Consider the following 27981-nt stretch of genomic DNA (forward strand, 5'->3'; position numbering starts at 1 on the left):
GCACCACTGTGCTTCTCTTATAATGTATAAAAAATCAGCTTTCCTAAGTTTGTGCCGTTGCATTTCTATATGTATAATAGTGTTTTATAAACTTTTTGACCTGAAGTTCCCATGAGAACGGGGATTATACCTATGATAATTTAATACTTATCCTATCAGACAAAGCCACTGCGAAGCCTGGAGAGTTTAGCTAGTTTTATTGAATACCTACCTACCTAGGTATAAAAAAATTCATTTAATATAATATTTTATTCTAGCTATTTAATTTTAAGGTTTATTTTCTCTAAGTAGGTACGTCTATTTGAAGCATGAAGAAACTTTATTATGTACTGCGATAGCCTAGTGGTTAGGACGTCCGCCTTCTAATCGGAGGTCGGGGGTTCGATCCCTGGCACGCACCTCTAACTTTTCAGAATTATGTGCGTTTTACTGAATTAAATATCACTTGCTTTAACGGTGAAGGAAAACATCATGAGGAAACCTGTATGCCTGAGAGTTCTTCATAATGATTCAGCAGCCAAAACTGTATTCAAAGGTGATAAAGCCTAAATCTTGCAGGAGGTGTCTGTATTCGTACAATGGGTACTAGATAGGCATGTACCTTAAATATTTAAAGGACGGCTAAAAAAAATAGGCCGAGACACGACGAAATATTTAATTCTTTTCCCTTTCATACATTCTTTTCTAAATTCGTCATAAAACTGTCGGAGCACATTCATTTAATTATACATTATTACTTAATAAGACCTCACACGCAGGTGTGACTTTTACTACATTAATTTATCTGTACAGTGATAATTTTACGAGACCTTTAATTATTATTACATAGTTGAAAAGAATATCTAGATTCAATATCTACGGAAATTAAATATCAGTAATATGATATTGATAGGCTGAAAGCTGGTATAAAGGAAACTGTCTGGAATCCACAACAAGTAGGTCTACACCATTTTAAAATATGTAAAAACTAATTTATTCCCGCGACATCGTCCGCGTGGACTACATAAATTTCAACCCCCTATTTTACCCCCTTAGGGGTTGAATTTTCAAAAATCCTTTATAAGCTACTGGCTACGTCATAATTGCTATCTGTCTGCTATTGGTAGCTGTGCGTTGATAGATCAGTCAGTCAGTCAGTTTTTCCTTTTATCATACGTGTGCAGGAGGATATCCCATAAATCGAGGGTTAGATGCCTTATCGAAAAGTAATCAAAAATGGCTAAGGAACATATTATGTTCTAAAATTGATATTTTCGGAGAAAATAATTTTTCTTTTGTAGTTAGGTAAATTAGATTCAAAATTGTTTCCCATATGCCACTTATTTTTGCGACGTTGCCAAATTTAAGTCGAAGTTATAGGAAATCGTCAGGAACACGTTGTATATAGCTATACGTTAAAATACGTAGTGTATTTCATATTTCTGATTTCATAGAAATCCGGAGAAATTGGTTATTTTCTCAAATAAGTAGGTATCTACTCAGCTAATATTATAAAAATTATGCTGCATTAAGTTTTTACTCATCTAAATAAAAATGGATTTTTTCTGAACATCATCAACATATAATATTTTCATTTAATTTTCATCTGAATTTTATTCTATACTCTGATTTTTAATTCGGTGGAATTCAGACGTTGTTATTTATATACCTACATCAGGGGAGTCATTCGTATGAAAACCATGGTGACCACCTGAAGTTCGATTTTTCCCCAAATTACCTGAAATCCCTATCATTATAAAAAAGTTAGTTATAGGTACGTACAAATTTTGCTTGAGGATTTTTCAAAAAATTCTTACACAAAAACCTTGTCCTTTACGAACAACAAAAAATCGGGCAAATCGGTCGAGTTGTTCTCAAGTGATGATCTTCCATACATGCGGCAATTGAATTTATGTATTTACCTATGTAGGTACAAGATATAAAGTTATCTTTTTGTGGGAAATATTTTATCTCTGGTAACACAGAATTCCACCGAATTAAAAATTAATTTTAATCCATATTACTTAATATTATAAATGCGAACGTGTGTCTGTCTGTCCGTCTGTCTGCTAGCTTTTCACGGCCCATCTGTTTACCCGATTTGGTACAGAGTCAGCTTACATCCCGGAGAAGGACATAGGCTACTTTTTATCCCGGAATTTAAGACTTCCCATGGAATTTTTAAAAACCTAAATCCACGCGGACGAAGTCGCGGGCATCATCTAGTCTAACATAATTATTAAAATACAGTTGAACAAATCAAAAGGTACAGGTAAAGAAAATATATTGATCACATAGCCTTTTAGATATCCATACAGTTTCTCTGACTATGACCGAGTTTAAGTTATTGTAATTTAAGAATGGCTGGTATGGGAAATAAATAATAATTTACATAATATTAATATGTTTAGTGTAAAGAGGAACATACAAAGTATATTTTAATAACATGACACATGAGGACATGGCCACACTCCCATATAAAAAGTAACGGCATCATTATTATTTACTACATGAATATAAATATTAAACTATAGCACTTTAAATCATCAGTCAACAATTAAGGTAATGAAGCAATTAGATTTTAATAATCATATTGTGTTATTGAGTGATAAATAAAATGTGAGTCGTAAAAACCGATGGGTACAATAATCGTGCAAACCAAGATAGGTGTCCATGTCCTCATAATCGAATTGCTACAATCATAAGAATATATCTTAGACGCCTTGTGCTTATGTAGAAATTCGGTTACCTAGACGAGGTCGCCATTTTGTACAAAAACTACTACTCACTATAAAAATGTAACGGACATTATATTGAAATAGATCCGAGTAAATTACTAATTTACGATAGAACATTAATTACATAGACATAAGATAAAATAGGGAAGATGTAGCTAGTAAGTTTAATAGTATTCATAGTTATATTCTAACACTGGGCTGATTCTTGTAACTAGATATTTTGTATATAAAGGTATCTATTACACCATAACTTTAAACAGCTGTACAATGTACACCTAATATTCACGTTTTACTTCGATGTACTAGACCAAAGATACAACTTATAATAATATATTTATTACATAGATTGTTGCTATTTTCGTGTATAAATAAATAATAAAATATTCAACTAAAACAAAAAATAATAAAAAAGCAATAGACAGGCTTAAGCGAACAGGACAATGAGTCAATAGAGGACAGTATTAATGCACTTGCCCATAACCTAATTATATTGATTATAACATCAACTTCAATATTTCAAAAAGTCATAACAGTAACTTAATGCATAATTCTACTGGAACAGAGTTAAAGCTTTGTCTGAAATCGATAATTTAAATAACAAAATTTACGAATAATGAGACAGAAAATAAACAGTAATAAATATTTGATCATTTTGCGATTTAATTATATTTTCTTATATAAGCGACGTCGATGCTACGTTCTTAAGTATTAGGATTAACCGGCTTCAATGTGCCAATCAACAAGTCTAAGATCCATCGCACTTAATACGAAAATATTTCTACAACTGCCACCAAAGCAACCCGAGTAATTCAACAATTTGGTAACGAAAATAAAAGTTAACTAGTCAAGATTTAACCACCCTCTGAACAGCGATACGAATACAACAATAAAGCAGTCTCACAAAATATTTTACAAAATTCATTTTCAATAAACTATCTAGATACAATAATTCATAGGTGATGTTTCTATTTCATGCGAGCTTCAATGCTTAAATAATTCTCAATACATTATCAGCGCTATACTAGATAATATTATCAATATCAGGAATCGTCTACTCATGTACTTAGTCTCGTTAAAATTACAGAAAATAATTTCGTAATTAATACTATACACAAATCGACAACACAATAATTTTATCTTACGGTGAGATTCTCTGGGACTCGCGGCGCACCGGCACTCGTCCGGGAAGCGTCCACATTACGTACAGATCGGTACAGCAAACTTTCCTACATAGTCTATTGGGTAACGAACATCTTTCGGATCTTTAAGTACGACCGTCGAGCACAACACAACTGAGTCCTTATTGGAACTTTCCTCCCGTCGGATTTAGCTAGCTATACCGTGATGAAGGGGATAAGTCCCAGAGAAAGGCGCGGGTCACTGATGATGTTTGGCGGGCGGGGCGTGGTGCAACGCCACATGGTGCGGCGCGTGGTGGTGGCTCGCGTGGTGGTTGTGGTTGTTCGCGTTTGAGTTGTTATTGTTGTTTTGAGCCGCCTGCGCTGCTTGCCGCTGGGAGTTCTTCTTGTTCTTCATCCGTCTATTCTGGAACCATATTTTCACCTGCCTCTCAGTGAGGTTTAAATTCCGCGCGAGTTCCCATCTCTTTTGCTTCGACACGTAAGCATTGAAAAGGAACTCTTTTTCTAACTCGAGGGTTTGGAACTTTGAATAAGGTTTGCGTTTTTTACGCACAGTGACTTGTCCTGTCCAATCTAGGGGATTCGAGGACCCGCAACCGACGCCGACGCCCACAGACATCGACAGGGATCCTGCACAGAAAAAAAAATCGAATTAAAATACAAAAATACAACATAAAACATAATATTGTGATAATTTATTTCTTACTCAAGGCCGTACCTACAATTAAAATGAATACTATGTTACTTTGTATTGGCTTGCGTGTTAATTCGCTCTCGTAACTCAAAACATCTTAACTGTATCAACTTGATCAATCTATGACCTAGAGAGGTTAGTAAGATTTACTGGTCGCTCGGAAATAGACTTAAAAATATTTATATCCACATTGTTGTAGGTAGGTTTTAATTACCACGAATGCACACGTAGCACTGCGTGACCGAACGTTTTGCTCATAACCAGCTATTTCTATGCAACGTTCAAAGAAACAATCGCAAGCTGCCTCACGGTGCGTTAGAAGATGCATATAGCGCGATTTATGTGAGCGGCTCTTTTGATGAGATCATCGTTCATAAACTTTGTATGCGACCCACAACGTTTTCAATATTCGATGCCAACTACTCTCTGTACTATTTCCTATTATTCAAAACGGTACCTCGAGTTGAGAAATATACCTACGCCTCATTGTCTAACCCTACCGGAAGAGCGTGAGCTGTGGCGTAATACATTTAAATATTGGCAAACATTTCGTTTTCTGACTGTTTTTGTTTTTGTTTTTACGTCTTATGTTTCTGTTTAAACTAGGTACTACTGCTTCTTTTCATGATCGTCATCATCATTATCAAGCGATAGACGTCCAATGCTGGTCATAAGTCTGTCCACTTAGTGGAGGCCTTCCAACGCTACGCTTTCCACCACCTTGGGACCCCAACGTTTCTTTACATATTAACTATTGTAGGGCCGACGAGAGATTGCGTTTTTGACGTTTCGTTGTCTGATATGAAAGTAATGTGTGCGAGAGGGCACACAATATTATTTTCGTCGATTATTTTGTATATAACTGACAGATGTCAAAAATGCAATCTCTCGTTGGCTCTATAATTCTTCTTCTTCTCAATCGTTCACTCTTGACAGAGTGGTCGTGACTAAACTCTTCCCTGCTGCTTGTGCGATCTCCTTCCAGCGACTTATGTTGTTGGCATTATAATAGACTCTATAATAGACAACCTTATCTACTAGATTCCTAGAAGTAAAGATTCTGTCAAAAACAGAGCCTCAATTTTTTTATAAAGCTGCTTTTGGGTAGTGATTTCTAGTCGATGAATTTCGAATCGAGATGAAAAAGAAAATTGAAGAAAGTGACTGGAACATGGACATCGAAATGGACAGTCATTGTAAAGTCAGACGCATAGAAATATACGTCATTTGCCTCGAGAACGGATTTATGTGTTGTAATAAATCTCAGTAAAGAAAATAAGACTTTCTTCTGCAACGGATAATTCATTTGCTTTCTCATAAATCATCAAAGACACTTCAATTTATTGCATTCTAGCTTGATCCTGACACATTATGAGGTGAGATTTCACTTTTTCTATTATAGCCACAAGCAACACCAAAAGTTTGTAAAACATTTACCTACTTAGTTAAAATTTCTATGTACAATACATACAGTAAGTATAATTTTTATGATAATGTTTTACGTACACTTTTTCAGTATTCAGTAGGTATTAAGACGAAGCTAAACTGGAATTTTTAGCATTAGCTTTTCTGAGATAGGTAGGTACACATTTTCCTCTAATTAAATTGAAATCAGAAATGTATCGTTACCATTATTGTATTAAATGAAATGTAATGATTATATCTATTTTTTTAAATTACTTACATAAATAAATACTTTCCAGTTATGACGAGCGTTTCAGTTAAAATTCTACTTTGTACAGTTTTAATTTAATATCGAATACTTAGTACCCAACCCTTTCCCCAAGTTTTTGATGCCATTAAGCGCGATACCTAAGCGTTAGTTCATAAAACTGCCCTACCGCAATAACGTCGCCTCTTTACCGAAATGTTGCTCGTACGGATCTGAGTACATATACTTAGTCGTGTTATCTAAACTTTAGCAATTTTGTAAATTATTATTTTTATATTTGATTAATGTTCCTACTCTACTTAATATAGCTCGCTCATTCGTTCGATACCAGTGCGTTCGCGTGTTGTTCATGCGATTGAGTTAAAATTTTGTACAGTTGTTGTGAAGCACTTGCGTGTACTACTTCTTCTTCTTCGTCTTCTTCTTACTTTCATTATTAGCTTATGTCTCGAGATCTGCTTTTGAGTATTGTTCATGTGATAGAGTTGAAATTATGTACAGTTGTTGTGAGGCACTTGCGTGAAGTCTTCTTCCTAACGTTTGCCCTGACTTACGCCAGAGTCAGCTTTCCTCTTATCCTTCCGTCAAAGACCGATGCCACGTGGATCTGCTTCTGAGATGTCAATCCACTAGGCCGAAGATATCTGACATAGAATGATTTGTTTTCTGATTTGAAATTGAATTTGAATCCTATTGAATCCACTAAATGTGACCTATCATTATTAAATCTACCAAAAATATCAGACGGTTTATTATTGTCATATACGACATGGATAAGTAGGTAAGTATGGTAGAAATTATTCAGGTGGTCTCCCCATAATTTATTTTGATATGATTGTGGTTTGTCGAATCATCTATCACTATATCAAGTGGTGTAGAAAGATACAAGAGTAATAGGTAGTAATGACCCGGGTTCATACTTCTGGGGAAACTATGAAAATAAATCAGTTTCCGTACACATAAATACCAAGTTTATGGTTTCTAATCTAAGTGTCGCCTATGGAAAGCAACAATTGTTTAAAGAGGGCATAATGACGAGTGGAGTTGTCAATTATGTGGGGATAGGTAGCGATCAGAGGCAATAAAAGTGCGGGTTCCGTTCGCCCATAAAAGTTACCTACCAGACTGCGGTCTGACTCCTAACAAGACAACCGTGCTTGTTACAAAGACTTAAGGTTCAAAGTCTTTTACGGTGTAGGCTGGCATTTTGTTTCTGTCATTCCAGTTATAGCTTTAAAATGAGAGGGTTATTTAGCAATTCACGTAAATAATTCAAAAAAAGTGTTTTTAAAGAAAATGAAAAACCTGGAAATTGTTGATAATTAAATAGAAAATGTTGAATTTGAAAATTCATATTGATTTTTTTGCGGTCCAAGTGAAAATTGTGCCAAAGATGTAGATGGCAACATAGAGAGTGATTATGCGTATTAGGCATAGGAAGGTACCTACATACCTAATAATAATATAGGTAAAACAAACCGCTGAAACTGATTGGCTGATTTTACTTATCTGCTGAAGACACTTCGTTGACAGTTCATTAAACCATCCAAAGTATATTAATGGGAAATCTACTTAATTAAGATTTTGTTTCGATTAACTAATTCGTAAAGAAAGATATGGAAATGTAAACGTTGCTCAGAAGGAAATATGTTTGAAAACCGCGATCGCGAGTATAAAGCAAACCGGATTGCGCGAAGTCTGGTTTCCGAACAGACCATAACTGTTCTTCAAACCGTTCGTAAGCCATAAATGCACAAATCAAAGTCAATGTCAACCTCAGGTGGGCCGTAAACACACAATCATAAAGTGACGTGAACACTCGTATAACTTTTTCAACAATTGTTTCGTTTTAATGGCCCATTATATGCACGTTTTACGCAAAATTATGTCAAGTTACACCTTCTGCCGTAACTGAGGCGCGATAAACTCATCTTTATGGTTAGGTTCAGCGATCGAAAGTGAACTAGCGTCGACCGTTTATGAATGGAGCCTTTTTATTGCTCTCGTATTGACAACTCGCTAGAGGCTGTCTAATTATTACTTATCTGCTAGCGATTTTGGGAAGAAACCAGTATTATTATTGCATGACGTAGTCGTGGTTTTACGATCATAAAATTGATATACATCTACGTCGAGCGTAGTTTTCGTATACACCGTACGGGATACCTCGCCCCCAGGATCTAGTTTGTTTTTTATCGCCTCATCAGCCTAAACAGTGTTTATTGTGGCAATATTTGGTTTATTGCCACTACTCAAAGATCGTCGGTTTATTATCTTAACGCCCAGGTATGGTGTTTATTTATTAGTTATACATTTTTATTAGCGCTTTATTTTACGTAAACTTTAATTTATTGTCGGTTGTATAACGCCGTTTAACATTGCCTATAAAACGATGCTAACGGTTCGCTTTTAAACATTTTGTAGCACGTGTTTCGTTCATTCATCAGATTTATGGTGCTCTTTGAGAAGATGCCTTGATTGAGTGTCATATACGTATGCTTCTGTACAATACCTAATCTAATGATTGTAGTACGTACTATTTTATGTAGTTTCGATATTTTTAGGTATACGGAATTTTTGATGTAATTGTAGAGCATTCAAATAGCATTTCTCCAAGATAAAAATATCCATCCCACACCCAAAAATTTGTTTAAGAATTCGGATAAAGGTAAATTTCATGTAAAAGTAATCAAGTGTAAGTACAGCCTTTGTACCATTCTTTCCAACAAAGACAACAAGATTGCAGCCGCTGCAGAATTGCATGGAGCTGATAATGATAAACTTACAACCCACACGAAGACGCCGCGTCGTGTGCGGCACGCACACTACTTACCTCACGCACACATTAGCCTTTCCTGAAGCTGTGTGCGCTGCGCCACTGCCATCTAGCGGCTAGCAGTACCACCCACACTTGGAAGGGTCAAGGTTGATAAACTCATATTAAATTATTATTTATATTTACAAATCTATTCATCTGTCCACAAATTAAGAGATATCTAATAAGGTCATAAACATTTTCTTCATTAAGTAGCTGGACAGGTAGTAGATGTTCGAACCTTGAGCCTGCACACAGCTATTTGTTGACAAATTTAAGAAATGTTTTTGCAGCACATGTGCCTTCGATAAGCTTGGGAAAAGATTACAAACATTATGGTGACGTGACCGGAACAAAAACGTGTGCTCAAGGTTCGAGATGGTTTACAAATCTAGATTAGGAAAAAATATGATAAAATACTGACCGGGTAGGCCACTCGGGGGCGGATAGGGCGCGCTGGATACTGATTCGGGCGCGTAGTTTCGAAGGCCGTAGGCATCGTGAGAGAAACCGGACGCTTCGGAGACGGCAGTTCGTCGTTCATCCCCACTGACGTAGGGCAGCGGCTGGTCTCCGCGAGGGGCTCCATAGGGATAGTTCCAACAGGGTTGGGTGAAACCTTGATGGCAGCCATCTGCGTAAGGCTTATATTCACCCCCGCTCGGCCAGAAGGGTAACCCCGACTTGCGCTCTCGCTCGACCGGCAGGTTGTAGTACGTGGGGCCGGTGGGGTACTGGTGCTCGAAGGGCGCGGGCGCGTCGGGCGGGTAGCCCCAGGACTGCTGCGCGTGCCGGATGACGCCCGGCTCGGGCTCGTAGCGTTTGGCGGGGATGTGCAGCGGCTGCGGCGGGTTGGAGCCCACGGACGCCGGCGAGGCGCTGGAGGCGGACGGCGGCGCGGCGGCGGGCGCGGCCGGCGGCGAGCCGCCCGGGGGCGACGCGTGCGCCTCCTCGTACAGCGCGCCGCCGACGCCGTTCATCATGCTCCACCAGGCCTGCCCGGTGGAGTGCCCGGAGGCGGGCGCTGGCGACACGGCGGCCCCGTCGCAGGCGCCGAGGCCCCCGACATGGTTGTCAGGGTACAGGGTGGCGGCCGGGCAAGCCACGGGTGAGCAGGGACCGAGCCGGCAGTTCACGCGCGTCGCGGGCACATCGCACCACGCGCACACGCGACCACGCAGCGGCACATGAAAGTCAAAACGCGGTTCCCAATTTAGCTTGCCGGCCGGACGAGAGACGACCGCAGCGAGCCGACACTATTGGAAATCTTTCGGAAAATGCTGCACGTCTACGCTTCGACGAGCCGAGATCGTTCAGGATATTATCAGAATAATCAAGTCCAGGTAGCACGAAACAGTTCTTTATAATAATTAAATAACAAAAATTGTATCGTTAATAGTCCTCAGACATGAAACAGGCCTCAACTGAAAAGTTCTACAAGCACTGATTGTAGTTTCCTATCGGCGAGAACGAAGTCGCGAGTTTATCGTAATGTGATCGCAAAGATGAAAGAAAAACACAAAGCGCGCGATCGGCAGCGCGGTCGAGCGCGGAGTGGCGGCGCGCGGCGGTGTGCGGCGCACGGCGGCGAGCACACAGGCGCGCGACGCGCCTCCATCTAGTGGCGGGCGGACGAACCGTCGCTGCACTCGTAGGCGGCAGCCGGCCGCCCGCCCGCCGCTCACGGCTCTATTCTGATTTTTTCATTATTTTTTCTTATACAATCTTGAATTTTAAATACGTAAAATTTATTTTTTATTTTAAGTAACTAAGTACGTTTTTTATGAGTATGAGTTAATTTTGTATTAGGAACACTATGTTCCCACTTTCATTTTACCTATTATTTTTTCAAAAAAAAAAAAAACAATTAGGTGCATGTATTTTTTGTTTTTTTTAAAGTTGATTAAGTGGTTTGATAAGAGACAATAAAAGGATAAATGGTTTTTGTCGCAATACAATCAAAGTGAATAAGAGCAAGGGTTGTCAATTTGTCAGCCGCACGGGTGCGGGCGCGGGTGCGTAGTAAAGCGATTAATGGAGGCAAAATAGCCATAAACTGCCGTTTAACCAAACTGCAAGCGTCACCGACCATCGCCGAGTTGCCACCGATAAAAAAGTCGAGACTTTATGACGGCAACTCACTCACGTTTTATTGTGAGTATAAACTTAATTTTATCGTCTGTTAATTTTACCACAAATAATCATAGTAAGTACTAGACACTTTATAATATATTGTTTTATGTCAATGGCAAGGTCGTGGTCCACTGCCTCATATTTTCGACACAAAATTCTCTTATAAGTATAGTATCTCTAATAGGTACTTGCATATTTATTTGATTTATTAATTACCGCTTTATTTAACTGTAGATAGACATATCTACGAGTAATGTGTACCTATGTAGGTACATATTATTCATGTCAGGTTAAAGATTAATTACATGCGACTTGTGCGTATAAATTGGGGTTTTTAAAGACCTTGAAGTAATTCAAGACACATAACCTTATAAAGGCGACACACCCTTCCTTTTCACATACCTATAGAGTCAAAGGGAACAATGCCGTACTCCCGATAAATCTTATACAATATTTCACACCTATTGTAAGTACATGTGCTGTTTACACAAGACATGGCTATAAAATCTGTCAGGCGAACAATAATAAAACATACATATAACAAGCTGAGTAATGTTATCACTCTTGTTAACAATTCCTTATTATTATGATAATTGAAAACCAACCGAATTGTCAAAATAAAATATGCGATCACTAATTTCCCACACTTAACTACAGTGAAGGAGCAATTACAAAATTTCTACAAAGGGAGCTGTCAGTAACATTAAACCGATTTTGCGAGTTATGTGTCTACGTGTTTCTGGATTTTATTAAAGGGATTACAGGTTCTATTTTGTATTTTGAGCAAAAAAAAGTCATTCACATAAGGTCTACGTTATTTTAAATAATAAGTAAGTAGGTACCTAGCTATACTTACGTATATGTATGTATATGTATGCTATAGGGGCTGTGCGGGTGTGCGGGGTGTCCCCACCCTGATTGCCATCTCGACCTGTCACGGTAGTACCTAGGTAGGTATCTACCAATAAGGCTATAACCATTTTGATAAGTATTTTACAGGTTTACCTATTCATTATAAAAAGCTCATCTCTACCTTTCAAGTGGGTAGAATCAGATATAAGAAAATGCCAAAAGAATATGCAGACCTATTCCCTCTTCTTTTTTTTAAATTGAATTTTTTAGATAAAACTTCTAAATTACAGAAATTTTTCAAATGAAAAAAAAGGTAGATAAATGATAATCACGACTTTCTTTCGGTACATTACAGTTGAGTATGCAGGCAGCATTGAGAGGTTAACAAACAAACGTTATCTAGATGAAACCGAGAACGAACAAGACTCATTTGAGTCGCGTTGAATGACAGAAGCAAACAGAGGAACAAGTGTGCGCGTTGCCCGGCCTGTCTATAAATATTTACGTTAGAAAATACGCCAGGCCAATGATCGGCTGTACTGTATGCGTAAATAAAAGTGCGCTTTCTTATCTCAAGCGTGTTTCTTGCGCAAACGCCGGTCGCGGTAGAGCTATAGAAAACGATCTATGTAATACATAACATTGTAACTACGCCGGTTTTTTGTATCGTAAAACGTTTATACCTAGCTATTGAATGTTTGTATTGATGTAAATGTAATGAGAACTTGGTTTTTTAATTTAAAGCCTAACATTCATACAGAATATAAGGAAGTTTTTTTTAAATAGAGATAGCGAGCAAACGAGCAGACGGGTCACCTGATGTTAAGTGATTACCGCCGCCCATGAACATTTGCAGCACCAGAGGAACCGCCGGTGCGTTGCCGGCCTTTTAGGAATCTGTCTTTGAGAGCAGCGATATCTACCTACTTATATCAATGTTTGAGAGCTTCAGTTGAATTGTGAAGGTAAAACGAGGCCTATGTGTTAGGAAACCTCTAGATACAGTCATTAAGTGCACATATATTATGTAGGTACTATATTAAGTGCATAGTTTGACTGTTATTTTTATTTTTATTTAAAAAAAACTGGGCAAGCAATTATTTATCTATAAAATATTAATGAATAGTGAAGGGTTTAAAATTTAACACTATTTAATTTTTGGTACCTACAGCTTTACCTTTCTTTTTTTAATGAATTTATTTAAATTTTAATATCGTGTCCCAGAAATTGATCCAGGCGTCAGATGACCCAAGAGGACCATCTTTTAGGATTTAACCCAACACATAGAAAAGTCTGGCAATTCAGCGTCCAATGATCACTTGGACGGTGTATATCCTATGGAATCATCTTAGTTTATGGTAAGTTGATAGTAACTACGCGATAATATTTAAAAAATAAAAACTTAATAGTGATCAAACAAGACGAAATTTATTGCAATCATTTTATTTTAATAGGTGCCTATCTCTTTAAGTAAAATGTTTGCAATAAGTTTCGTATAGGTAGTATACCTACCTATTAGTTGTTACGGTAAATAGTTTCATTAAATAATAAATTATTTTGTAATTTGCATTTAATTGAAATTACTAACGGGTCCTAACTAAATAACTTCCAATACAACTAAAAAAATATGTCAGTGTTAATTGCAACTCAATGTGGCTTTCTCTTGTCGGACGAACCATAAATTTTTACCATTTTATGTACCCTAAATCTGTTGTTTACCGGTTCATGAAATATATCATCGATGCATAAAGATTACAATGCGGTTAGTTCGTGCTACTTAGACTTGATTTTAATTATTTTAAATTTTAAAAACACCGCCTCGACCAGCGATTTGATCAAGAACAATGGCTTTCAATGGGTGCATTTTAGTTTTGTTAAATTATTAACCTACACCTTTCTTATATTAATATGGTTATCTACTGGACTTTGATACACATCTCACATAATTTAAGATAACTCAACTTAAAATGTTCTATTGCTTTCATTCAGATATTTAAATAGGTAGGACGACATATAAAAAATACCAAGATAAGATATTCACCTTGTCGTAAGCTGGCTAGTGAGGTTTGAGTGAACGGACAGGGCAACCTGTAAATAAAGCATATTTAATATATGAAATATATTAAGTAAATGGTATACTAATTAGTGTTTTTACTGTAACAGATAATATTAATTGGCTATAATAACTTTGGATATTTATAAAAAGGTTCATAAATTAAGAATGGTCAACTTTACTAGATAGGTAGGTACTTAATAATAAATATTACTATCTCTACCCAAAATCCAAGAAGGTTTGTTACCTATAACTTTAAAAAACGTAGGTACCTATACATAAAAATATTATATTCGTGGTTTGAGGAAATCCAATATTGTAAAAGCGAAACTGACTGTCTGTCTATTTTGATGTTTGGTATAGGTAGGTACAGACCGACATAAGCTAGGTACGTACATTTTATTCTGGAAAAACAAAGAGTTCCCTCAGAATTTTGAAAAATGAAAAACCTACGCGGACGAATTCGCGGGCACCATCAGTATCTTATAATGAACTTGTTAGAGTGTTATTAGGTACTATAAACATTATTATAATAAATAATATGAAATTGGTACCTAATTCTTTCTTAGATAACTTAATCATATTATCAGTGTATTCAAATTCCAAACTGATGACCGTGGTCGGTGGTACCTACTTAGTTTATTTTTGAGCTATACCACGCCCCACCCACCTTCCCATTGACAGAGCTATAGGTACAGCTCCACCATTTTATTTTCTAACCGCTCGATACGAATATGAATAAATCCTTTCTAAGTCATTCGATACGGCGCAAAGTCACGAAGTTTACATAAAATAGGTGATTTGCGATTGCTACGGTTTTTTCCAAGTTCCAAGGGGTGTGGAACGCAACCTACTTATGTTAGAACGCAAAAAAACATGTTTACAGACTTTTTTCTTTAACGATCTCTGGCTTTACTAGACATGTTAGTGATCGTAAATTTTGTTTTGTGTTTCATAACAATTACCAGTATTTCCGTAATGATTGATTCAAAACAGACCATAGCATAAGAATGCGCGTAGTTTGGAGAAAAATCAAGAAAAATTAGGAAAAATCAAGAAATTCAATCTCAACATCTTTAGTAGCTCCCATGTAGCTCCACGTAGCTCCGTTTGAATCGACCAGTTTGTCTGTCAGAAATGACACCACTAAAGTCAAATACCTACCTACAGTAGAAAAAGATTTAATCTTAAAGTTATTTCATTTCGTTGAGGTACCTACTAATGGTAGTACAACGATCTAGCTACCAGGCTCAGTTTATAAAACTTTGTACTTAAGCAAGTTTTATAATATCTTAGTAAGTCCCCATTCGTTAACCCTATAGTAGGTACCTATCGTGAATTAAGTACTATTATGTAGTCGGACATTTTGTCAACTATTTTTTCAAGAGTAAATGACAGCAGAACGATGGCGCAGTGCACTCGAGTCGACATTTACGACTCAATTCCAAAGCAAGCCGCGAGCTAGTCGAACGGGTTTATTTAAACCAATTTAATGGGACCTTCCCCGTATGCACTGGTATCATTATGGCGAGAAGAAAATGGAATATAAAAATAATACAAGGGTTCATTTTATAGTGGTACTACACAGTTCTCAATAGGTCTGGTGACAGGACAAGTTTGGCCGCACATTACAACCGACCAGGCCGTGTTATCTCTGTTACAAGTATGTGCCTTAAAGAATGCCTCTCCCACGGTTGTTTTAAAAACAAAATACTTCTCTACTAAAATAAATTCGAAAGTACACTCAAAATAAAGCCCTTTCCTGTATTTTAAAAGCTTTTAGGATTTACATGAAATTCCGTAAGAATGTGATCCTATACAGAGAAATATACTTAGGTAAATAGTTGATCACTCTTTTCAAGGAAATATTTAAGTATATTTTAGAGTGGATTTAGGTTTTTAAAATTCCAAGGAAACTAACTCTTTGATTTTCCAGGATAAAATTCTATAGGTACAACGTTTAAATATATGCAAAACTGCAAACTATCTTTGTACAATATAGATGATGTTCACGAGCACGACTTCGTCCACGTGGAGTTAGGTAAATTTTTTGAACTGGAAAATTGGTTCAAAAAATGTAACCTCTGTGATATACCTACGGGATAAGAAAAAGCCTATTTTCGGGAGTTGGGGCATTATACATAAATATATTTATTTCGTCAAAATCGGTTGAGATGGATGGGCCATGAAAAGCTAGTAGATATAGACACACTTTCATATTCCGAATATTAGTAGGTATGGATAGAATGGATACAGAAGTTGGAAATACATTAGAAATGTATGTATTTACGTCAGATAGGACATATTTACAATAACATCGGGGGAGGACGTCCAAGAGTTTAATGGTGCGAAACTGACTGGATCATATCACCGCGTTTACGACACGATGTAAACGGCCGATTCATTTGCAATTCCAACTGCGATTTAGCAACGCTTCAACGTCTCTGTCAAAACAAGAGACGATCAAGCTGGCGAAAATACGATCACAACTGTTCTCAAAGTTAAGAGGAGTTTATTCGAAGCGCTCTCCAAACAAACGTAGTTTGGACTTTCTACATTTATATCATTGATATGGGTTTCCTGACTGTATATTTTGTAAACACGTTGTCTTCCCATATTCATACAAATAAACTATTTCATTTCATTTCTCTTTCATTTTGGTTTGGTTCTCATTTTCATATTAACATATCGATCTCAATTTAATTTTGTAGAGAGGTAGGTAGGTGCGTTCTAGAAACAAATTTTATCTATGATTTTAGTAAAAAAGTGTAATTTCAAAGTTACATGTGCTCAAAGATTTACATGTTCATACGTCATGTCTTTTGGTTTTCGGTACCTGAAAATTCATTTATATTTCACTCTATTTTATTTTCTTAATAGTTTATTAAAATTTATTTATTCAAGTAGAACCCATCACGTTTAAATGACACCCTTATAAGTGAAATTATGACATTAATGTAATTAGAATAAGATATAGACTAGGTAATAGGTATGTATTTATCTATATACGCCATTAAAGAAAATACGCAACGCAAAGAGAAGCAATACCAAACTTTACCTATGTAATAACCAACATACATGAATATTCTCCCTTTACACATGGTAGGTACCTATATTAGATATTACCTACCTACCGCAAGCAGAAAAAAAGAAAAACCAGCGAATACATACTCATATGTTTCCCATGGGTAGGTACATTGACCTTGCCTCCTCGTACCACTTAGGACATACAAGCACGTTTTACATACCAACTATACCCATCAGCCGGTGGTCTCTGTTATTCAGTATTCGATTGGTTGATTTATGCCAGATTTTATCTTCAAGGGCACACATTGTGAATCGATGGATCACCCGGAATAGATCATCCGATATAAAGTTTGATCAGTAGTGAATTACAATGGTTAAAACGTTCTGCGATATGATTCAAAATTTCGATTTATCACACACCAATTTGTTCATTGTTTAGATTTCGAGAGACTAATTCAGGCATATCTACGACGTCTTTTCTTTACCGTAGAAAATTATGTTGTTATCGAGGTGTAATAGGTATAATTAAGTATACCTATTATAAGTATTCGTGTTTTTTCTCTAGAAGACATAAGTAGATAGCGTAGAGGACCTCACTTACGTACCTAATGTAAATTCTTTCCGTTTTGGGAACATTATTGAAAAAATCAGTTGGTAAACCATACCTACCCAACGTAGATTTTGTACATGAACGACCTAGGCCTACTATATAAAATATAATAGGTACCTACATGCATTATGTTTTGAGATCATTAAAGATCCTAGCTATTTAAGTATAATGTCTTCATTGTAAAGCAAAATTAACATTTTAATTGATGTAGGAGCCTCTGTATCTATACCTACATTATATGTTCCAAATATGTTAATGTACCTAATAAAGAAATTAAAATATCACCATGAATAAACTAATCGCAACAATGTTGGCATTTTTATTCTCATACGCGTGTTATTTGGAGAGCGATAAATTAAAAAATTGAATTAGTTTGCCGTGGCGGCAAAGTCAAACGATATTATTTATAGTAGGTAGGTACTGCAATATTTTCTTATTAAACAACTAAACATGCATATATTAGATATTACATACATACCTTTGTATAATATACTCAAGCGATTATAAATATTAAGAAAAATTTGTTTTTTATATTGAAATATATCTAGCTATGTATATTTACCATTGGAATTATGAAACTTTTACGATGTTAAATGTACCTGTTATGGAAGCATTACCTTTTGATATTATCCGGTTTAAAGAAAATATCTATGTACTTATAGGTACTAGTACCTATTATAAAGAGGAAAGATTTGTTTGTTTGTAATCGATATACTTATGTAAAATCTTACCCAGAACTGACTTAGGGTATATATTATATTATGAACATTTATTCAAAATACATCCAAACGAAGCCGGGAATTGTGAAATTTGTAGGTACCTACATAGGATGGAATGCTTGAACGGCAGGTATATAAATGCATACTAAGTAAGTACCTACCTGCCTACTGCATTATAAATCTGTCATGAAACGAGTCTTACATGCAAGGCCTGAGGGTTCATGCAATAAAAATGCAAATGCGCTTGCGCGAATTTCGACTGAGGCACGTCTGGATGCCTAAAGACATATAGATAGGTATCTTACTATGTATAATGCTCGGGCTACATTAGGGTCAACGTCGATGCCCAACAACGCCTTAGTCAACTCGATGATTCCGCCGATAATCAACGCGTTAAATTGAGTGGTCATGCATACCCATTTGAACGGTTAACGTCTAATGCCAATTGAATTGGGGTTAAAACCGTCTAACGCCAAACGGCATTGTGAATACCGTTCTTCAAATTATTGCGTTGACGTAGCTACACCTTCGGTTAGCGGCCATTAACACGTTTTTCAACGGCGTTTCCCGTTAATGTAGCCGCGGCATAAGGATTAGTGCATTTTAAATTCTAACGTCCACGTAAACTGAACATGAGAACAAAACAAATGTTGAACATATTAAAATGAAAAAGTTTCCTAGCGCTATACAAATCGTATAATTTTGGCAGCACTAGTGGCACAAACGAAATGGTTCCCCCGCACGCACAAACGCATGCAAATAAATAGATTTTTACGAGTAGAACGATAGCTAGTCTATTTCTCTACATGCCAGGTGGTTATTCGTTAGAAATAAAGCATATCCAATACCTATGATGATATTATCATGATATCATGAATCATTCCACATGATTTTGTTTTCAAAAAATTGCAATAAACAAAAGCTCTAGGATCCTGAAACCTGCAGGGACCCTTTTATTTTATCCTTACTCTTTAGTTACAAAATACTAATCAAAATGCATAATTCCTAACAAGGTTCGAGCAAATCGTTTGTGTTTTCTCTCATTTGCAGCGTACAAAAGGTCAAGCGATAATTGCAATAAATAAGCTGACCATGCAGGTAATCAAAATGCGCTCTATACTAGTAAAAATAAAGTTCAAATTCAAACCTTAGTATCATGTTCTGTGTGGCGTCGCCGCCTCACCTGTTAGTAAGGTCGACCGCGAGGGACGCCGCGCCCGAGCCTTACTCGCAACACGCCTGGAAAAACATGATTATATTGATTTATACATTTTTCTTGTATAAACAAAGGAGAAGAATAACGAAAAAGCTATCGTTTACTCTGCCTATAGGCTACCTATATAGGTAAGTCCCTGAAATAGACATCAGTACCCTTATTATAAATGCGAATGTGTGTTTGTGTGTTTGTTTGTTGGTTTGTCCTTCAATCACGTCGCAACGGTGCAACGGATTGACGTGATTTTTTGCATGGGTATATAGATAAAGACCTGGAGAGTGACATAGGCCATTTTTTATCCCGGAAAATTAAAGAGTCCGCACGGGATTTTCAAAAATCTAAATCCACGCGGTTGAAGTCGCGGGCATCAGCTAGTATTATATACAAGTAGGTAGGCTGAAAGACGTGTGACATATGAAAATGAAAATGAAAATGAAAATAGTATATTAATAGCATGCATAGGTAGCTATTATGACGTAGACATCCGCTAAGAAAGGATTTTGGTAAATTCAACTCCTAAGGGAGTAAAATAGGGGTTAGAAGTGTAGTCCACGCAGACTCGGACATAAGCTAGTTTATTATTTATTTTCAAGTGCACCATGTAGGTGCTGATCACTAAGAACATAAAAATATTGTGCATTTAAAAATGAATATTAAGTTACAAAGTCCTTGCAGCTTGTATCTACTTACACAACTTATTTCACTTATAAAACATGATTCATTTTCACTCCTACACATTGCCTTACATTGTATGTAAGTTGTTCATTACTTATCCATTCTAAATTACCTCGTATAGTAGGTAGGTATAGGCAAATGTGCATAACAAGTTAAATTTTACTGCCATTGAGTATAATATTTCCTTTGATTATATGTTTTTGTAGCCCACTATCTCACACTCTCGGTAATAAAAATACACAGGGAACAGAGGAAGAAGTAAATAATTTTAAACGGTCGTAATTATCAAAAAAATTGATACAATATTTTCGTTGTTTCAACTTTGTAGAAGAGTTCAAGAAACTAAATAAAAACAACAGAAGCCTTTTAGAAGAACATTATACGTGAAGTCAGGGACCATAATATTATATTATCTACTTAAACACTACATACTTAAGTACTGTGGTGTATGTAGGTAGATTACTCCTGAGCTGGTAGGCTTTGTAGGTGTAGGACAAACAGTCTAGGCATTATGAGGAGGACACTCATTAACATCAGTTGATACAAGATGATCATTGGTATTGGACGTTTGTGCTTTGACATTGTCGCCATGAGTATTCGCATCGGGCTGAGTCGTGCGAGCTATTAGGTGACGACGGGTGCGACGACACACACGGCCGGCGTCGTCTCGCACAAAATAGGAACGCGGCTCCGGTGCGCGTGCTACCACCGAGACTGGCTTGCGCCTTACTCCATCTGCAAGAATAACCCTTTCGCCAGCTGACAAATCATATATAAATTATATATTTTAAATATTCATTAGGAATTATTAAATAAGTGTTAATAAATAGTTAGTAGGTAGATACTTAGACATAAAAAAGGGGAAAAGTGTATTAAGAATAAGTTAAGTTAATGTTAGTTACCCATGGTGCAATCTTAAGAATCTTGTTAATGTTTTCTATTTGTAACCTACCCAATTGTCACATTAATTTATAAGAAGGGAGATGTGGTGTATGTAGGTAGATTACAAATAAATAATTATTGTGCTTAGGTATATGTGGGTATTAAAAAAAATCAGTATTGAATCAGCTATGCGTGTTTCACTACAAGTACCTAGGTACTTACGTATAACATGACTATACCTACATATACCTAACACCTATTTCATTTACATATATTCTTCAAAAATTGAAGCTTAATATCCTTAATTTTTACCTGACTTAGAGATTCGACCTCCAAAATACATACCTACCTACTAACTTTTAAAATAGTAAATTGAACTGTTATTTTTCTAAGATTGAATACATTTTGTTACCGCTTAAAATAAGCCCTAAACGGTTGAAGATACAAAAAAACTCATACCAAAAAGTAAGGCACACACTAACGTTTCTGTGTCTGATTTGATAAGATATCACAACCTTTGAAATAGGCAGGTAAAGACATCAGAGTGATATTTAATACCTAAAATAAAAACTGAAAAGAACGGCGTCCTTCCTCCAGCAAAGGTGAGAGCAATCTTCGTCTGCACTCAATTTAATTCGGTAGAAGGTATTATAAATTTTACGAACTGTCAAGCGGCGGTGGTTCATCTGATAATTTTGTCGACACCTCGGTTATTTAGGGCACTAAACAATTTAATTCTGTCCTGATTCTTGGTGGCGGTGACTTGAAAACTGACGACCTACTTACTCATAATATCATTATACTGATGATGCTTCAAAAATGGTGGCCCTATACCAGGATTGTTGATTATATAGATAATATTACTTATTTAAACGTAATATATGAAGTTTATAATAAAAAAATACCTTTTTGCTAAATTCTAAAAGCTTTTTCAATATACTTTACAAAAAAGTAATAAAACGGTTTTCCCTTTCCCATGCTTGAAGCCTCCATTAGCAACAAGGGAAATGGCGTGCCCCCCTCCAAGAAAGCTCTAGAAATCTCAGCTATAAATGCCCACAAGCGCTAAATTTATTTTTATCGTTTGTTCCACTTAAGGAATAAGATTGAAAAATGTTCCCAATATTTTTCCGTAATTTGTTCGTGTATTTTTTCCTGGGCCATAAAATATTTACGGGGTTCGAAATGCAAGAGAAGAGCCTCCGTATTTGCCGAATTGATTTCGCTTCCGCAAACAAGATGTGTAGGTACCTGATTATTCATTACGTATTAAGATTTTATGACACGTTTACTAAGTAATTTAAGCGAATGCTGTATCTAGGTACTTTGTGTTAGAGTATTGAAATAAAGTACAGAGATCGTTGGCTTGCTAGGTATAGTTCAGTGAAAGTTAATTATTTACATTTTACAGTTTTTGAATATTTTTGTATCTACACTAATATTAGAAAGTGGTAAAGTTTGTAAGTTTGAACTTAGGATGTAGGAGGAGGATAATCTCCAAAACTACTCATCTGATTTCAAAAATAATTTCACTCTTAGATAGAGCTACTACTATATACCTTCATTATCCCCGAGTTTTATGGTCTATAAATTATATATCTACCTACGTAGGTATGTACCGTATCTATCGCGGACGATGTCCTGGGCCTGAGCCAGTTTTATACGGTCTAATAAACTAGATGATACCGAAGGAACTCTTTGTTTTTCCGAAAAAAAAATTGCCTATGTTAGGTACTCTCCAGGCCTTAAATTAGTTCTATCCTTGTAAAAAATCACGTCGATCCATTGTTCAAATTACGGCGTGATTGAAGGACAGATCACTAGACAATCAAACTCGCATTTATAATAGGTACCTATGGTAAGTAGCGCTGCTACTTTAACTTAGCCTCGTGAGGAACTCTCTATAGAGACAGATTACATCGAAGTTTAACAACTTCGTCTGCGCAGTTTTTTAGTTAGGTAAATACTTACATTTAAATCCCAAAAAACATTAAGAAGTTGTTTGTTCAGTAATTACACTGTGTAATAGCCATGTAGATATATAAGGAAGCACACAAAATGCAAAAAAGGTAGTGCACTTTTCTGAGAACTGCAGTATCAAAGATCTCGTGGAGGCCTCGAGGCCATTTACGATGCAGCGATGTGCTTTAGGATAACGTTCTTCAGGCCACGAGTTAAATGAAGTCGTTTGATTGAGATAACCCTTCACACATTTTGTTTGTTTCTACCTACCACGGCTTTTTAGAGAGAAGTTTAGCCTACCCTGTACTGTACTGTGCATAGGTATATTACACAGTACAGTACAAATACAACAATAAAAACACTAAGCTGTACTTAGGTACGTTACATTTTGGAAATAGGTAGGTATCACTTCGGTAGGTAGTGTCACTTCAAGCTAGCATAAATTATAATGGGTATTGGGCAGGTACTAGTATCTTTCTTCTCTTTCTTATATAAATACCTACCTAAAAGGAGAAGCTGGCTGATTTACTCACTGACTGACTGACTGACTGATCTATCAACGCACAGCTCAAACATGGGGTTATTCAAGGGGTGGACCAACAGATTCCTCAAATGCCGGCAACGCATCGGCGGTTCCTCCGGTGCTGCAAATGTTCATGGGCGGCGGTAATCACTTAACATCAGGTGACCCGCCTGCTCGTTTGCTCGCTACCTCTATTTTAAAAAAACAACCGGATGGATCGGGCTGAAATTTGGCATGCAGATTGCTATTATGACGTAGACATCCACTAAGAAAGGATTTTAGAAAATTCAACCCCTAAGGAGGTAAAATAGGGGTTTGAATTTTATGTAGTCCAAGCGGACTAAGTCGCCAGCATAAACTAGTGTATTATATTATAGTAGATTAATCTAGAACAATTTGTTTATAAAATATACCTAAATGTACCTATAGGTACATACCAACTTAAGTAATAGTTAGGTAAGGACTTGAAAGACTGTTAGGTTATAATATGATAGGTATATAGTTATATTTCATCCATATAGGTACCTACCTACCTATCAAGTATCACTCGTATACTTACCACACTTGTACTTGACCTAACTAGGTATGTACCTACTATGTCCCATGTAGGTACATACATATAGGTATTGTTGCGCAAAAGTGCATCACGACAACGTTTATGCCACCTACTACTTAGAGATCATATTCAGAAGGGCGGAGATAAATGCATCTCTTTGTTTCGCGACTTTATGCTTGCTTTATTGCAAGGTTGCAATGTAACTTTGTCGGTACCTAGCTCACGTAACCTTCCTATCTACCACGTGCTTGTTTCATTGTAATAATATTATAAAATAAAGATGCTTTAAGATGAAAAACATGTAAAATTGAATATTATATAATTGTTAACTAAGTAACAGTTTAACATACCTACCTATTTATTTATAATTTATATATACTTAATTATTTTCACATTATAAATAACTAACTTATGCTCGCGACTCCGCGTGGACTACACAAATTTCAAGCCCCTATTTGACCCTTTTAGGGGTTGAATTTTCAAAAACCCTTTCTTAGCGGATGCCTACGTTATAATAGCTATGTGCATGCCAAATTTCAGCCCGATCCGTCCAGTTTTTTTTTTTAATAGAGATAGCGAGCAAACGAGCGGCGGGTCACCTGATGTTATCCGACCCGTCCAGTAGTTTGAGCTGTGTGTTGATAGATCAGTCAGTCAGTCAGTCAGTCAGTCACCTTTTCCTTTTATATATTTATAAATACCTAACCTGATTTCCACGAATTTTTTTTGTGAAATCATGTCATATTAATTGTTATCAATCATTTTATGATTTGATAATACGATCAATATACTTACTTATCTATTAAATATTATGATCTATTTCATTATACTTTTTAATAATTTAAAATTTAACACTAATTAATTGTTAATTCATATACCTAACCTAAATTTAAAAGTCTATAACTCATAATAACTACCTAGGTAAGTAAGTAAACATTTTTAACATTTACATCTACATTTCTACAATACAAAAAGTTTTTAAACCACAATTTCATTTCAAAATTCCAAATCCACTAAAACAATTTCCTCAATAGGTACAATTGAATTGCATTATGAAACAAGTTTATCCGAATCGGTTATTGCAAATGCAATATAAGATAAGCGGGGGAGCCGCAATGGCAATACACGGACATATGTCACGACTTTTATTAAGCGGACTTATTCGGGAAAATATACGTTGGCTGACTCGCAGATATTGTGCAGTGACTTTATTAACTTTTGCGACCGTCCATGTCGTGATAAAACTCCTAAATACATACCAAGATTAAATCTACAATGACTCTTTACTTACCCGCCTGTATTATTATGACCATTATGACATAAATAGCTTATGCTCGTGACTTCATCCGCGTGGACTACGTAAATTTCAAACCCCTGTTTTACCCCCCCAGGGGTTGAATTTTCAAAAATCCTTTCTTAAAGGACGTCTGCGTCATAATAGCTATCTGCATGCCAAATTTCAGTAGGTACGATCTGTCTAGTAGTTTGAGCTGTACGTTGATAGATCAGTCAGTCAGTCAGTCAGCTTTTTTATATAAGTAGGTATATATATAGACAAAAAGATTCGTTTCCTATTAGGCACCTATTAAGGCATAGGTAATAGGCAAGTAGATACATGGTGATTAAAATTTAAAAGATCATAACTCAGAGCCGATAGTCACATTTTATCTAATGTGATATTTTGAGCATTCATTTGTAATGAACTTTTTAGCAAATGTTATAAATGACTGGTAAAAGCTCAAATGAAATAGGTACCTATTCCAACAGAAATGTAAGGTAAAACGGCGGTTGCTCTGTGTTTGAACCAGTGGTAAATTAAAACTACCTGACTATTCATAAGCACTTTTAAAAAGTTTACATGAATAAAAAAACATTCTATTCTATTCTATTCTATTTTGTTAGGAGTAAATGCTCAGATTTATCATCACCTTGTCTTCTAGGGTAGGCGTGTGTTTGAGTATCGAGCTGATTATTTGCAGGAGGATAGCTAAAGCCCTGGAGAGTTACATAGGCTAATTTTGTATCCCGGAAAAATAAAGCATTCCCATGTGATTTTTGAAACCGTCATCCACGTTGACGAAGTCGCGGACACCAACCTAAACCTAATAAACTAGTTCATTCAAACTTAATCAATATAAAAGAAATCTTCATTTAAATAAGACTTAGGTCCTACCTACAAACAGAGTATACCTTTCTGAGAATAATATCAATTTGAAAGCATATTTGGGTAACATACTCGTACATTCTCCACTATGTTTTTATTTATTTAGTTTTCATATTCTTAGATATAATTTAGTCAGAACTCGCGGCAACCTGATGCCATGAGCTCATTTACTCGGGTTATGGATTCCATTGTTTTGGCTAGAGACGTGTTCCCCATAACAAACTAAACTTCCTGGAACGGAGACGGGCTGCCGTAATAGTAAGTAGGTACCGGACATTTCTTTAAAACTCTTTTCTTTCTTTTATACGTTTTGTGTTTTAACTTCGGGAATTTTCCCGTATTTATTTTAATAACTAGCTGAAATCTGAGAATGCAGTCGTTGCTTGGTACCAATAATATGAATTCACTATGAACGCTTCCTGAATCTTGATAACTTAGGCGGGCAGTAACCCTGCAGCATCAGGATTAAGGAGTTGGATCCAGATTTTTTTATGGGACTACCACGAAAACTTCTTCTGTTGATTTAAAAAAAATTTTGCAAATCGGTCCAGAAACCTCGAAAAAATCGATGTAAAAAAAGAACCACCTCTTTTTTGACAGTTGGCTAAAAACCGATGACCTTGAAATATTTACGGAACAATTTTTAAAATATCCCCTTTCTAACATAAAAAGAATGAATGAAATCGGACTACGCGTTAATGAATTACAGCTCAGTATACATTTTAACTTTCAACCCCTCTCCTAAGGGAACCATGCTGAATTTCGGGATAAAAAGTATCTTATGTTCTTCCTCATAGTGTGACCTCAAATCGTATTAAGTTTCATTGGAATCCATTCTGTAGTTTCAGCGTGATGCGCGGCCGTGATACAGACAGACAGACAGACAGACAGACAGACCGACAGACAGACAGACAGACAAAAATGAAAAAAATTACAGTTTTGGGTTCAGTATCGATTATAGAGTGCACTCGAAAAAAAATTTTCAAAATATCTTCAATGTACAGAATTGGACCTGTTACAGTTTTATTATAAGTATATTGATATTTTTAGGCAAAATAGATCCAGAAAATATTATGATATAGGTACCTACATATAAACATACTAAGGAGATACCTATCTTTAGGTAAATAACAATGAAAATGATCAGACATACAGGAAACAGGTATTTTAGACGTCCTTCGTATTCTTTTAAGCAGAGATATAGCCTAGTGGTTAAGATCACGGCCTCCTTTTTCTTGATTATTCTTTTTGATTTCCACTATGAATAATATTACATAATATAAGTTGGTACCTACCTACTTACATAATAACCTCGTTGGTTTGGTAGGTCCATCTGGGCTGAAAATTATTTCAGCTCCGCTCCTAAGTCTGGTACATTTGCGATGAGCTTAACAAGAACGAGCGAGCGGCGCGCTTTTCATCTTTGAAGCGCAACATTTACATTTTCGTCTCATTTATTTGCTATTTCGGGCCAGACCTCCCCTCCCATACCCGCACTCCTTCATTCCTCCCTCCAACGAATAAGTCTTGGCGTACGTCAGACGCGAGACTGAAACAGAATTGGGAAGG

At 36.3% G+C, this 27981-nt stretch overlaps 1 protein-coding gene across 4 annotated transcripts in view; it reads right to left on the bottom strand.

Moving 5' to 3' along the window:
- Positions 1 to 639: 639 nt before the first annotated feature.
- Abd-B (Abdominal B) overlaps positions 640 to 27981 on the bottom strand; it is a 99018-nt gene continuing 71676 nt past the window's right edge. For 3 of the 4 annotated variants that reach the window (XM_069501597.1, XM_034972765.2, XM_069501599.1), the window contains 4 exons: positions 19582 to 19673; positions 14067 to 14113; positions 9465 to 10064; positions 640 to 4489 (listed from right to left, as the gene is read on the bottom strand). In XM_069501597.1, coding sequence (XP_069357698.1) covers positions 4095 to 4489; positions 9465 to 10064; positions 14067 to 14113; positions 19582 to 19592 — 1053 coding nt within the window. In that variant the 5' untranslated portion in view covers positions 19593 to 19673 and the 3' untranslated portion in view covers positions 640 to 4094. The remainder of the gene's footprint in view (positions 4490 to 9464; positions 10065 to 14066; positions 14114 to 19581; positions 19674 to 27981) is intronic. The other variant, XM_069501600.1, reaches the window with a different exon arrangement.

The sequence above is a fragment of the Maniola hyperantus genome, chromosome 10 (genome assembly GCF_902806685.2).
Source record: "Maniola hyperantus chromosome 10, iAphHyp1.2, whole genome shotgun sequence".
Taxonomy (NCBI): Eukaryota; Metazoa; Arthropoda; class Insecta; order Lepidoptera; family Nymphalidae; genus Maniola; species Maniola hyperantus.